The sequence below is a fragment of the Helianthus annuus genome, chromosome 15 (genome assembly GCF_002127325.2).
Source record: "Helianthus annuus cultivar XRQ/B chromosome 15, HanXRQr2.0-SUNRISE, whole genome shotgun sequence".
NCBI classification, from domain to species: domain Eukaryota; kingdom Viridiplantae; phylum Streptophyta; class Magnoliopsida; order Asterales; family Asteraceae; genus Helianthus; species Helianthus annuus.
Genome location: NC_035447.2, coordinates 58,846,903 through 58,861,193, shown reverse-complemented (window position 1 = coordinate 58,861,193; position 14,291 = coordinate 58,846,903). Strand labels below are relative to the sequence as shown.

The 14,291-nt window shown below is 32.2% G+C and overlaps 1 protein-coding gene across 1 annotated transcript; it reads left to right on the top strand.

Moving 5' to 3' along the window:
• The first annotated feature begins 5,414 nt into the window (after positions 1 to 5,414).
• LOC118487463 lies at positions 5,415 to 10,248 on the top strand. Its single transcript, XM_035984338.1, has 15 exons — positions 5,415 to 5,444; positions 5,543 to 5,665; positions 5,792 to 5,977; positions 7,428 to 7,607; positions 7,718 to 7,785; positions 7,840 to 7,985; positions 8,092 to 8,194; positions 8,337 to 8,451; positions 8,603 to 8,631; positions 8,813 to 8,939; positions 9,018 to 9,073; positions 9,315 to 9,438; positions 9,533 to 9,718; positions 9,824 to 9,892; positions 9,991 to 10,248. Exons 1-15 carry the CDS (start codon positions 5,415 to 5,417, stop codon positions 10,246 to 10,248), a joined length of 1,800 nt encoding a protein of 599 aa, XP_035840231.1.
• The last annotated feature ends 4,043 nt before the right edge of the window (positions 10,249 to 14,291 follow it).

Genomic DNA, 14,291 nt, shown 5'->3' with positions numbered 1-14,291 from the left:
AAGCTTCTCGGAAGTTCCAGCAGATTTCTGGCAGAGAATAGATCTCCTCTTGCACAACGCTTCAGCTTCAGTCAAAAGCTCCTCAACTTCCAAATCCAAAGCATCACTTGACAAATCACCAGCATCACGTGATTCTCCATTCATGCTCCCACTATAACCCGAGCTATTTTCATCTTCCGAAGATTCACCAGCAGACACGGGTTCAACAACCTTTTCAACCACCTTAGCATAACATGCTGTTCCACCATTTCCTCCTTCTCCTAGCTGAAGACTCCAGTTGCATATCTCATCAGCTTGAACCACTAACCCTCTGTGGGAATTAGTGTTTGTGGATCCAGATGTATTTCCTCCCACGGGAACCATTTGTCTGTCAGAATTGTTGTTCTGTTGTTGTTGAGGCTGTCTCTGATTCCTGAAAGGATTCTGATTGCCTTGCTTAGATGGATTCTGACATTCCCGCTTGAAATGACCTTTTTCACCACAGTTGAAGCAGGTGACAGCATTCTTATCAAAACCATACTTGGTGTTGTTGGTGCTTTCCAAGTTGGTTCTACCCGTTCTCTCCATGAACTCTTTTGCTCTTCGAATAGCACTAGCAAGAGCCCATTTGATATCCATCATCTCAAACTCTTCTTTATCAACTTGTTGATAATCTTCATTGGTTAGATTGATATTTCCAATCTGACCTGCAACCAACCCACAGTAAGCACTAACCAAGGTGTTCAACATCTCCATATGCTCCTTGGCTACTTCCACAGTGACTTTTGAAAAGTTGGAAGTGTCTAATCTGACAGTGTTCGGCTTGGAGGTGGCTTGAAAGCTTGAAGAGCTTCCATAAAACCCTTGCTGTTGCGGTTGTGGCTGCTGTTGTTGAGAAGAAGAGTCTTGTCTTGAATACATCTGCGTGTATGCTGAAGGATCAAACTGGTTAGTTGTGGAAGATCCGGTGTTTGAGATGAAGGCTGTTTGAAGCTTCGCATGTTGAGAGGCTGGTCTTTCTCCACTGATACCTCCTGCAATTCCAAAGTACATTTCTGGATTTTGAGGAGTTTGTGTTCTTTTTGCCTTAAGCTTTTCTTCCACATCTTTGTTCTCTAGTTTCTGAATTAGCTCATAAACGGTGATTGTGTCCAGAACACCATTTTCTTTGAGAATTTCCAGATAACTGCTCCATTTTGCTGGTAAGCTGTCAGCAAATCTCTTCACCATTTCTTGTGGAGTGGCAGAGACTTTAAAGGCGAACATTTCGCTCAACAAGTGATGAAACCTTGTAGATAACTCTGCCAAAGGCTCATTCTCCAAACACGTGAATCCTTCAAACTCTTTCTTCAGTAATTCTTGCTTGATCTTTCTTGATTGAGCATTTCCTTCACATCGTAGCGTGAGCATATCCCACAAGCTTTTAGTGGTTGTGCAATAGACAAACTGGTGATAAATATCTCTGTGAAGAGCTTGTGTAAGAATCATGAATGCTTTCTTTTCTAACTCATATTTCTTCTTGTCATCATTAGACATCGTGCTGTAAGTTTCCGGATTAGATCCTGCAACTTCCAACTCGTTCTCAAATGGAGTAAAGAAACACATCCATAGATCTTGACCTTGCCCCTGAACATAGGTTCTCAGCCTTTCTTTCCACCATCCCCAATCATTGATGTGATTTAGCTTTGGCGGTTTTGTGCTAGTACCAGTTTCAATGTCGTTCTGCATCATTGCTTGAATACTGTTGCTTTGATTTGTGACCAAAGCCCATTGATTTGCAGTTATCATTGCAGCTTGAGGTGGGGCAATAGCTCGCATCCATGCAGCTTTGTCAAAATCTGATGTAGATTGCGTAGCCGACGATTGTGGAGTCAACGTTGTTGTAGTCCATGCAGATGGATCCCACTGACCGTTTGTTCCCATTTTATAAAAATTAATATATTAAGTGAAAATTGATTTAGAAAAATTGATTTTCACAAACTATGTTAAAAATTTCGAAGGATTACAAACAGCCGAAGGATGTAGGATCGAAAGACCTGAAATTCACAAACTGTTAAGTCTAAACAATATAAGACTCGAAGGATGCACGAAAGATGACACTTGTTCGAAGGATCAACAGTGTTCGAAGGATCACTGTTGAGATTCGAACAATAACCTCGAAAGATAACCTTGAAAGATTCACCTACACGAAGGATCCTTATCTTTCGAAATGAACAGTAACTCGAAGGATGTATCTTTCGAAAAGATTCCTTGACTCGAAGAATAATTCACTGACTTCGAAGGATGTTCGAAGGATGGTTATCTTTCGAATCTCCTTGATCGAAGGATGATCTTTCGAGCTCGAAAGGTATCTTTCGACTAGTCTGACACACTGACACAAAGTTGACGGGTAGGTGGGAAAGGTGATGGGTTGGTGCACAACTTTCGGCAGAAGGTATGTGCAGACACAACTTTTCACCAACTTTGAAAAGATTACCCAAAATGGACAACCCTATCCAGAAACACAGTCACCGGAATAATGACCGGAACTTAGCCGGAAATTACAAAGTTCCTTAAAAACAATTTTTAAGTTACCCAACCCAAACTTGAACACTCCCTAAAGGTTTAGAACACGTTTTCCAGTTTAAAAATGCAAGAAAAACTCCAAAAACGGGTGCTAAACCAAATGTCCAAAAACACCAAGAACTTGAACAAAACCCGGTTTTAAACAAGGTAAAGAGCCAAGGCTCTGATACCACTTGTAGGTCCCTTTTGTCGGATGACGAACCTAAACCTTGTTATACAAACCCACTAGCGAGTGCGGAATCCAAGCTAGCAAGCAAACCGGGATGAAGCAAGTATAAACACAACACACAAAGATTCACCGATTAACACAACTTGTATTAATACGAATGAGGGGTTCGGTTACAAGCTCAATGTTTACAAATCTGTATTGCAAACTCTCTAAAGTGTGTGTGTGTGTTCCTGGACAGAATGCTCTCAGTCTCTCGAGTGTATCTTTCTGTCACTTATGTCTATCTCTTTCTGAACACACATTGCATGGGTATATATATACCCAGCAAAGGTTGCCTGTCCGAAGGATCCGATAGATGATCGAAGGATCATCTATCGATGTCAAAGCTATCGAAGGATCCTTAGGCACCTCGAAGGATGGTGTATCCTTCGAGATCTATTAGTTTCCATCGAAGCATATCTTTCGAGCAGATCGAAGGATCTAAATCATCCTTCGATCTCTTATCCTTCGAGCCAGACAATAACAACCATAATTCTAACTGTTTGTCCAAGTCAAACCAGGAGGACGGTTGACTTGGTCAACTTACAGACTAATAAAGACATCGTTTTACATCATGACCGAAAACAGACAAAGTACAGACATAAGTGCATCAACATTTCTTAAATCACAAAATATAACACATAACCCATTTTGTTAAAATACGACACATAAATAAGTCTTTTAAATCTAATAAAAGCCATACCTAGGGGACACATGTCCACCTACTAGGGCCTCCATACCTCATTTTCCCGCCATTTTCTAATCCTCTACTTTCCCTGATGTGAAACCCGAAACGGGATCCATATTGTGTATCCGGGTCCTGATTTGTCGTTTCATATATAAAGCAATATCCGATCAATTCTTCAATCTATTATTCTTCTCTCATACTCTTTCGAATTCTTAGGGTTTTTTCCTTCAATAATCTTCTTTTTCAGCAGCAGATTGAAGAATAATCGAAGATCTTAGGTTTCTTATTCCAAGATCCACGGTATGTATTTTACTTTTCTCTTACTGCATCTTTGAATCTTTAATTTCTTTGTTCTTATCACTGAATAATCGAAATCTTAGGGTTTTTTTTTTGTTTTGTATCGTTATTTTCAGGTACGAATATTCTGATTATTCGAACAATCACGGTATGTATGTTAATCCTCTCTTACGGCGTCTTTGAATTGTTGATTTTTTTGTTCTTATCACTGAATAAAGGAAGATAATCGAAATCTTAATTTTTTTTTTGTTTTGTATCGTTCTTTTCAGGTATCAATATACTGATTATTCGAACAATCACGGTATGTATTTTAGTCATATATTACGGCGTCTTTGAATCCTTGATTTTTTTGTTCTTATCACTGAATAAAGGAAGATATATGGTTGAAGTTCATAATCATTATTATCAGTAATCTTCATATTTTAAATGAATATCAATTTCTGTTAATATACTGTTCAGTGTATCGATTTTTTGGTCTATATTTTTGTTTATAACAACTTCATGACTTTGTTTTTTTTGTTCTTATTTTTTAATTTTTGAATATATAATCTGATTAGGGTTTTTTTGTTATTTTTTTTACATGTTGTTTGTAGGTTTTGAAGATGATGGAAAGTTCGTCAAGGTAATTTATTAGTATCAGTAGGTTATAAGTTTTAATATTTGTTTATTATATATAGAATTTCTATAAATTTTTATAAATTATGTAAACTTTATGATTTATGATTTGTTTATTATATTTTTTATCATATCTTTTTTCCATTTCATCTTATTGTTTTGAACAGTATGCTTATCATGTTATTGTTTATTAATTTATTCTTTTTTGAAATTGAATCAGTATCAGGGAGCCTTCTTTCTGTAGAATTATGAATCGATCGGATGAACTTCTTATGGTAATTCATAAACTCTAACATGAATTATAAATTTTATTTTCTTGATGTCATGAAATTCTATGTATTATTTTGTGTTTTCTGTTTTGTATTAAGTACAATAATATGATTATAATTTATTTTTAATTGTTGTTTTTGTTAGCCGATTCCATCTGACGCTGCAGCTAAAATGTGGGGTGTTGATAAAGGTCCAACTAATGTTCTGATAGAAACAGATGAAGGACAAACATTTGTTGTTTTCATAAGTGAAGCAAAAGGAAAGTTTTTCCGTTTCAATGGTTAGTCAGATGTCGTTACACATTTACGACTTAAAACAGGATGCTTCGTAATCTTCAATCCTTTAGATGCTACCAGATTCAAAGTAACATATTGTGTTAATGGTGTGAGTCCTACCTGTTTCTGGACATCTCACTTATCTAGATCTTCTTATTTTACTGTAAGATTATTTTTAAATTTCTGTTAATTTATCTTAATACATTACTTTTTTAGAACAGTTTACAAGTCTAATATTTTTACTTTGTTTTTCTTATCATTCTTACAGGTAATACCTGAGTGTATCCTGCCCAGGTCCTATGATGATACACTTACTGATTTAATTTCAAATATCCATTTAAGCGACAAGACGTTTCATGTTAAGATAGAAACTGTTGGTGGTAAAGTTTGCTTTACCAATGGTATTGATGTTATTGTTAGTCTATATCAATTGGAGCCGGGTTGTTATTTTTTTTTTTTTACAAAATGATTTGGTTATTCTTTCCACGTTAAAATATTTGGTAAAAATGGCGTTGAAATGAATTATGATGATGTAAATATCGATGAGGTAACTATACATTTCGCTGATTCTTTATATAATATTAATTATATGTTACTACATTTATATCTAATATATTTAATAATTTTTATATGTAATGTTTTCAGGTTGAAGTTGCACCTGTTGATTGTGTAAAAGATGGTAATCCGATTTCAGATGATCCACCTGCTTTTGCTGAACAAGAAGTTGGACGTTATATTCGTTTTGTTCGTATGGTTGCTGAAGATTTTGTAAGTGTTATTATGTTTTTAGTAATTAATAAATATTAAATAAACATTATATACTTTTTATTGACATAATACAAAAATATTTTAATATTAATTTTCTTATTACTTATGTTTTGTAAAACAATACAGATTCTGTCTGATGTTGTTTCAGCAATGGCCAAACTGCATTTGGGTTTAACAAGTATCACTATCAGACTTATGCATCTTAGTCCTCCAATAGAGTTTCCTAACGGTACTAGACGAGAGATGAAAGAGAAAGGTTATCGTTATGCTTTAAGGAGTTGGTCAAGATTAATGAATACCGCTGGCATTGAGGTGGGTGACACGGTTTATTTTTGTTTTGATGAACTTGAACAGCTTTTGATTGTTGAAAGGGTTGTTCCTCATATTAGGCGTACTTAGTACTTTTTCGACATTTACTTTTCGTCGTTTGGTTTTGATATGATAATAAATATAAAATTAGTTATGGTTATTATATTTAACAATGATTATGGTTTTGAAGTTTATTTTACCACAACTTTTATTATCTTAACTTTTGTTTCAACGACTATACTGACAACATATAATACAAATATTCCAAGTGTAAAAAGTTTAATATATGTTTTAAGTAATGTTGTATTCCCCATTGTCGCATCGCCAATTAGCGTAATATCATAAATAAAATTTTAAATTTTTCTTTGTGTTATTTGATTTAAAATGTTAAAATAGATAAATCAAAATAAACCATATAGAAAAAAGTTTAGATTAATAAAATTGTAAATTTACCACAACTTTTATTATCTTACCAGTTGAAAACTACATTTAACAATCATACTTATAATGTATAAATTAATAAATTAATATTTTAAGATATCCAGATCCTATTTTTTTGTTACTGTCAATTCTTCTCAATATAAAATTTATTATTTATAATTGTAATGTAATTTATGATTGTAATATAAAAGTTTAGATTGTAATATTGTTTATATAAATCTATCTTCTCTATCTTATATATTATGTCTACAGAAATTATATATTCAAAATTAAAATTAAAATGTTAAACAGAAAACTGATTCATATATAAGTATAAGTAAGTATAATTTATATAGGTATAATGCTTGATAATTGATTGATACTATTCCTTAAAATATATAATTTAACTTAAAATAGATTTACTTATTTTTAGAAATAATATGTAATTGATTTGATTGTTGAATAACTGTAATTTAATATTTATTGATATTGATATGTAATTGCTTGATAATTGATTGATACAATAACTGTAATTATAATAATAACCGTAAATGATGTTTACTTATTTTTAGAAATAATATTTAATTGATATGAATTTTGATTAACTGCAAATTAATATTTATTTATATGTAATAACAATAACAATTTATTTAATTGTCGAACTTTATTAATAATCAAACTAAAAAATTTTACTTAAAAAAAGGTTAATTAATTTTTTGTATTCGTTTTTTATTATAGATTATAGATTATATTGATATATTGATTGATTGATGTTGATTATGATTATGAAGATAAATTGATGTTTTCCTTATATACCTTTTCATATTGCTCCTATAAGTAGTGTTTCAAAACTCCATTCATTTCATCATTGTGTCATTCATATCTTCTCATTGGTTAGGTTACGTTTTACTCTTGCACTTTCTTATATATGATATTATGATTTTGCAAGAAAACACAATTTTTTTTAAACTCTGTTTTCCATCTAAAAATGTTTCTGCATTTTGTTCTGTTTAATATCTTGCATATATTGAAGTATGTTTTGGTCCGTGTCATAGATATTATGGAGAACCATAACATCACTATGTTGAGAGCTGTTGATGCATTTCAAGAGCAGTTTTCTGTCAAGGTTAGGGTGATCAGGGTTTGGGAACACCCTGAAAGGCGGAATCCCAGTCAACTATACTCATTAGACATGATTCTGATTGATGAAGAGGTTTATTTAATTTTTATCAATTTATCAATATATATTCAAAATTGTACTTTAATATACTATTCTACTATTTGATTATTATTTATTTTATTATTTTTTCATACATTATACAGGGTACAAAGATTGAAGCAACATGCTTGAATCGAGTGTTACGACAATTTCAACAATCATTAGTGGAAAAGTAATGTTTAATTATCAGGAATTCAACTATCGGTTTTAATAACTCTAGTTACAGGTATATTGACAATCAAAACATGCTATGTTTCCAGGGTACAACCGAAGCTATTCAATGTGAAGATATTGGTGGATCCCCTTACGGCTTTGATTTCATGAGTTTTACTGACATCTTGAACAGTAATGTTGTTTCAAACTCTACAGTCGGTATGTATATTAATTTATGTTTTTAAAATATAATTTTGTCTTTCATTAAATTTTTTGTTTTTATCTGACTAACCACATCTTATTGATCGATATTGTATTGTTGTAGATGTCATTGGTTATTTTACTCGCTCATTTCCAAAAGAGACTGTAACTAACAAAGGAAGTGGGAAGCAATCTGTTAAAGTTACCATAGAGATTTCACATCTGGAGTAAGCATCGTAATAATTATCTTAGAATGCAGTATACATATGATTGTTATAAATAATAGTAATTATATTTTTATTACGCTAACATAAATATATAAGTATACATTCTAAAGTTATTCTTTACCCTTTTATTTTGAAACAACAGGCGTAGGACATTATTTCTTACTCTGTGGGATCAATACTGTGATCAAGTTTTGTCGTTTTTTGAGACTATCAAAGGGAAAAATGTTCATGCAATCATTATATTGCAATTTGGGAAGGTCAAGTGGTGGAATGGTTTGTTTTCTTTCCTTATTAATTTTTTTTCTGGTGTAAACCTCTAAAATGATTATTCTAAGATTCTAAAGTTTATATTCAAATGTATTATATTATTTTTTTTTTACTTTTTAATATCCCACTTTTTCTTTCTAGGTGTTGCGTATGTTAACAATTCATAGACGGTTAGTCGTCTTTTTTGCATTCATGATTGTCCTGAAGCCGATGAGTTCAGAAACATGTTTAATAAAAATATTCAATATATTCTTTCTTATTTACCTTATCGTTATTTAACTTTTAATATTATGAATATTCTGATCAGCCTATACTTTATTACAATATATGTTCATTTTTTTTCTTAAACAGTTTGATTGAAAATTCTGTTGAAGTTACTGAATCCACGAGCCTTGGTTCCATGGGAAAGTCTGTTGAAGAGGAATTCTTGGAGAGCAAATATTTTTTCAATATTTGTGATGTATTTTCGTTTATGACGGTATATTTTTTCCTTAATATTCAATTCTACATTACAAGTTAGATGTATAGATTATTAAGTTATTATATACTTATTCAGGTTTGCAAGGTCATTGTTTTGGGTAATATAATGGGTGTTTACAAAGATGAAGGATGGTTCTATGAGGGCTGCAACAGATGTAACAAGAAGATCAACAAAGTTGTTAATCTGAGTGATGACACACAGGAATTAGGTTCAGCTGTAACAAAAGAGGTTCTTACCTGTATCTCTGATCGTTGTGCTTTTAAACCTATAAATTCTTCTCTCAAAGTAAGTGAATATACCTTCCGAACCTTTTTTTACATTCACTATATATTATTTATTATTTTATAATATGAACATACCCATATTCACTAGGTACAAGATTCAACTTAGAGTTCAAGACCCTTCTGCCTCTGTTACACTTACTTTGTTTGATCGTGAAGCAAGGAAGTTGGTAGGAAAGTCTGTTGAAGAGATTCTTAATGCCAACCCTGAATTTGTAAGTTTACATTTAGTAGGCATTTTGATTTTCTTTGAACTTTACTTAAATGTTCATATTTTTTTTATAATTGATAAGTATTATATTTTGTCAGCGTTCTGATGCTATGAAGATTCCTGCTGAAGTAGATGCGTTGGTTGGCGGGACTGTTGCTTTTAAAATAGACGTTACCAGCTATGTCTTGAAATATAACATCCATAAGTATGGTATACTCAAGCTGACTGTGGATCCTAACGTTATATCTCAGCTTCAAGACAAGCAATCTTCTTCCCAGATAAGTGTATGTTATATAAAATTTTTGACCTGTTTCTTTTACGTTTTCAACATTGTAGTATCCTGAAGTCTAGATATCTATTTTTATTTTTTATTTTTTTAAATTATGCAGTCTTCTCAGAATTGTTCTATGAATATCGGTGCTTCAGAATTTCAGTCCGAGTCATCTGATGGTTTTAAGGTAATTGTGTGAATTATTCTTTTCTTATCCATTGTTTTATTTCATATATGTTCAACTATTCAAGGCCTTTCTAACCTGTTAAATTTTTCTTTTGTTAGGACTATGGTGTCAAAGGAAACCAGAACACGACTCTTGTATCTAACATGGCGAGCACCATTTCACCTATTGCTTTGGATGTCACTGATACACCTGCTTCCGTGTTAGTTAAGGATGACGTGAAGCGAAACTTGGTTGAAGTCTATGATGTTGAGGAAGATTCTCATATGTCTGCAACAAAGGTCCATAAATCTGGCGAGGTTAAGGATGCCAATAGTGCAGAGAAGATGAAACTCATCATTCCTAAACTCGAGAAATAGTTTTGGAAGTTTTCTTATCATTACATTATTGGTTGTGTTCTAAATATTCGTTTTTATTGGTGTCGTCTAAAACAAGACATGGTTTGAGATTGTGGTTTTTTTTTATTTTGTTTTTATTGGTGTGGTCTAAAACAATACATGGTTTGAATTTGGAGAATTTGATATTTTGTTATAGTTAATAATCATTATTTGAATTTAGTTTATTGTTAATTCCAGGTTTATGATTGTTGTTTACATTTCACATAAATCCCACGCATACTATATTATAACTATTATATTATAATTATAACTAATATGTTATAACTATTAATGGAATAATGTAATATGATAACAGAAATGCAATTATTTCCTTATATTATAGAAACTAGCCTAAGAACCCGCGAGCTTCGCGGGTGGCTTAACAAAATAAAAAAATTCAACCAATTTAAAACTATAAAACGTAAATCGTGCTTTGTTAAACCTAATGTTTTGAGACACTTTAATACGTTCCAAAACTACATCAACATAATGTTCGTTTCAGGTTAAACATTGCTAAACAAAACATAGTTAATAATTGTTCCAAAATTGTTACCACATATAGGATAGCGTTGGTAACGATATTATATGTTTACTTCTAACGACATCTTTCAATAAACACATCGTTCAGTGGTCCGGATTAAGAATTTGCAACATGTTTTGATCCCTAAAATATCGAAGCAGAAACTCAGCTCCATTTTCCAACCCAGCTTGCAGCATGAAGTTACGCCATCCTCTGAAAGCATACCGAGGTATCCCACGTGCCGTTTCCTGACGGATCCCGAGTGTCATTGAAAAACCGTCTTCAGTTTGAAGCAACATCTCATCAAGGACCGAGAAATCTACATTTGCTGCAAAGTCCTTTGGGATACGCTGCATTAAAGTAAGGAAAAATAAAGAATTTTAAATAAAAATATAAACACTGAAAGGTTTACATAATATAAAAAATAAAGCATTTCAACTATGAAACACTTACAAAACGAAAAGATAGACACCATCTTAGTTCGTATACGTTGCCTTCATCAACAACTGCCGGAATGTGTGGAACGTCAACCACGCCTGCTTCCAGGACAGGATCGGCAATAAAGATGGGCACAGGATCAACGTCTACATACTCATCTTCCGTGTCTTGATTTCCCGTGTCGAGTATGCAATCTTCACTAACATCCATTTGTTCCGTGTCTTCCTCTTCTTGAACACAAACACTATTTGCAAACTCGGGAAAAACAGATTGTATTCCATTGGGACGGAAAAGCATAATGTTGAAAATGCGTCTCGCAACCAACTCAAAAAAGATGACATCACCTGATATGAGATGAAGATCTTGGGTGATTTGTGAGAAATCATGAATGAAGTAATCGGATCCCCAAAGCCTATTCACTTTAATAGTCCACATGTATGTACTACCAAAACGAATTGAAAAGTTATCGTCCAATGTGTCTGCTTTGAAATACATGTTCATAAACTCCTTTGGCAACCACTGAATACACAATAAATGCAATGGTCAATAAAAAAATTGAGTTGGTTATTTATCATAAGTAGCAAAAGTATAACTTACCAAGTTAGCGTTCTCGGGAAATAACATCTTTACATAAAACTTGTTCTTAACACAGGAAAGACCATCAGCCTTAAAATGAGTGAACTTTAGCTTGTGATCATCAACCACATGCAAAACAATAACATCGTTATCCTCTAGACCAACATCACGAACCATAGCAGACCAACCATTCGAGAAACAATAACCATTAGCAGTAGATTTAACACAAACAGTCCACTCATTGCCCTCTTGATTTGTCATAAGTACAGTACCAATCGGATAGCCCTTCAAGTTGTCAAACTTATTGTACCATAAAGGAAGAGACTGTAAATTAAAAACAGGGATTACATTAGTTAATGCTAATACGCTTGACATATTAAAAATTAGCAATAAATTAAATAACAATTACCTGTTCGGATTTTGAGGAGTCCGCAATAAGAATATAAAAGCCACGGTCTAAATAAAAGTTTAGGACCTCCTGCTTAATGGATTCAACCACTGGTACGGCAAGGTCGGGACTAAGAGACTGAAGACCATTAGTACGGAACAGTTTAATTTTAAAGACATATTGATCAACCAACTCAAAAACAATAACATCGCCAGATACTAAACATAGATCATTGGAAACTTGAGTAAAATCAACAAAGAAATGGTTCATATCCCAGAGTCTACTCATACTAACGGTCCACGTGTGGTTTTTGTCAAAAACAATAACAAAATCGTCATACAGATTATCACCGTTGAAATGCTCTTGCATGAAGTCTCTCGGTACCCACTGCAATTGATTATAAAACATTGAATAAGTACAAAATGTAAATCTTTACTTAAAATAAAAATATATGTTTAAAACATACCAGATTTTGGTTCTCAGGGTATTTCATAACAATGTGGAACTTTGAACCATGATCCGGGTGTGGATAACTCTTAAAATGAGTTATTCTAAACGTCAGTACATCCATAAGTTCAAATACAACATAGTCTCCAATGTCTACTTCAAGAACATTTATAAGAGTTGACCAACCGTTTGACAAACAATAACCGTCCGTAGACTCCTTGATTTTAACATCAAATATTGCTTTATCATCAGTTATTAAGAAAACATTACCAACAGGATATCCATCTAATTCATTAAACTTGTTATACCAAGCTGGTAAAGGCTGCAAGAATCATTTAAGTGATTAAATAATAAAAAGAACATATAATGCTACTTAAACGGTTCCATAAAACTTAGATTGTTACTTAACAATATAATAATATATAACACGTTATGAACAAACGTATAACCTGTTCTTCCAATTTTCTGTCCTCGATGTAAACATAAAAACCACGTTCCATATCTGTAAAGATATTTATAAAGAACATTCATATATCTAGATTACAGTTATAAATCCATCGAAAAGTAAATTAGAAAGCCAAACAAATGATATTAAGGCAGTATGATTAACATTATTGGTAAAATTGGAGATTTATAAATGCATTCATGCCTCTTTTGTATAGTAAAAGTTACTTTAATATAATAGACATAACATTAACTGATTTAATAAAATGTTAAAAACGTCAAGTAATCGTCAAATATACTTTTAACATATGCACTGATCAATCTTAAAAGACTTAAGTGGTAGCAAGGGCATGTAATAAAAGTCAATAAAAACAACAAAATACAGAGTATACCAGTATATTAACCTAAATTGGAAAAAAAACATCATGAAACAAAACTTTAATAACAGAAGGTGATGAGAAATACAAAGATACATGGTATGGTTCAATTATTGTTCAATCAGACAAAAATTAATTCATTCAATAGAAAAAAAAACTTAAAAAAATCACACAGAATAGTTGGTTATCATCAAAATAGAACAACTTAAACAAAAATAACACTAAAGATGTGCATATCAACAAAAGTTACTTGCCGAAGATTTCGGGTATATGAATATAAATCCAAACATAATGAAAGCAATCTGTTAAAGATAATGACTAAAACAACAACATTAAATGAATAGAAAGTTACAATAAACATTATGACCTAAAAAATTAAGATGCAAAAAGATTAGGGTTTATAAAATAAACCGTAAATAACTTTAAATCAGTTACTAAATCAAGAATCAGAGCTTCACAAAATATAGAATCGAACCTGTAATAAACTTACCGGAGGCAAAAACGACGAACTAAATTGCGAAGATGATGAAGGCGATGGTAGATAGATAAACCGTTTAGAGTTTAAGGAAGAATGACGGTATGAAAATCCCCAAAAATTCATCATTATAAATTATATTAAAACACCGATCTTCGTAATTTTGGAATGACTGATGTGATTATGTATAGATTGGAGAGATGCAATGATAATTTTTGGAAGAAAAATAAGGAAACAGGGAACTGTAAGGGTGGTTTTTTTAAATGGATTTCAAAATACTAAAGAACATGAAGTTATGAAAGACTAAACCAGAAATAAGGTTTTCACGATATATATTTATATATGTGTATATATAAACAA

Coding starts and splice junctions, on each gene's coding strand:
- LOC118487463 (XM_035984338.1), top strand. CDS start 5,415: ATGAATTATGATGATGTAAATATCGATGAG. Junction 5,978..7,427: donor TGAATACCGCTGGCATTGAG/GTGGGTGACACG, acceptor CATATATTGAAG/TATGTTTTGGTCCGTGTCAT. Junction 9,893..9,990: donor AGTCATCTGATGGTTTTAAG/GTAATTGTGTGA, acceptor TTCTTTTGTTAG/GACTATGGTGTCAAAGGAAA.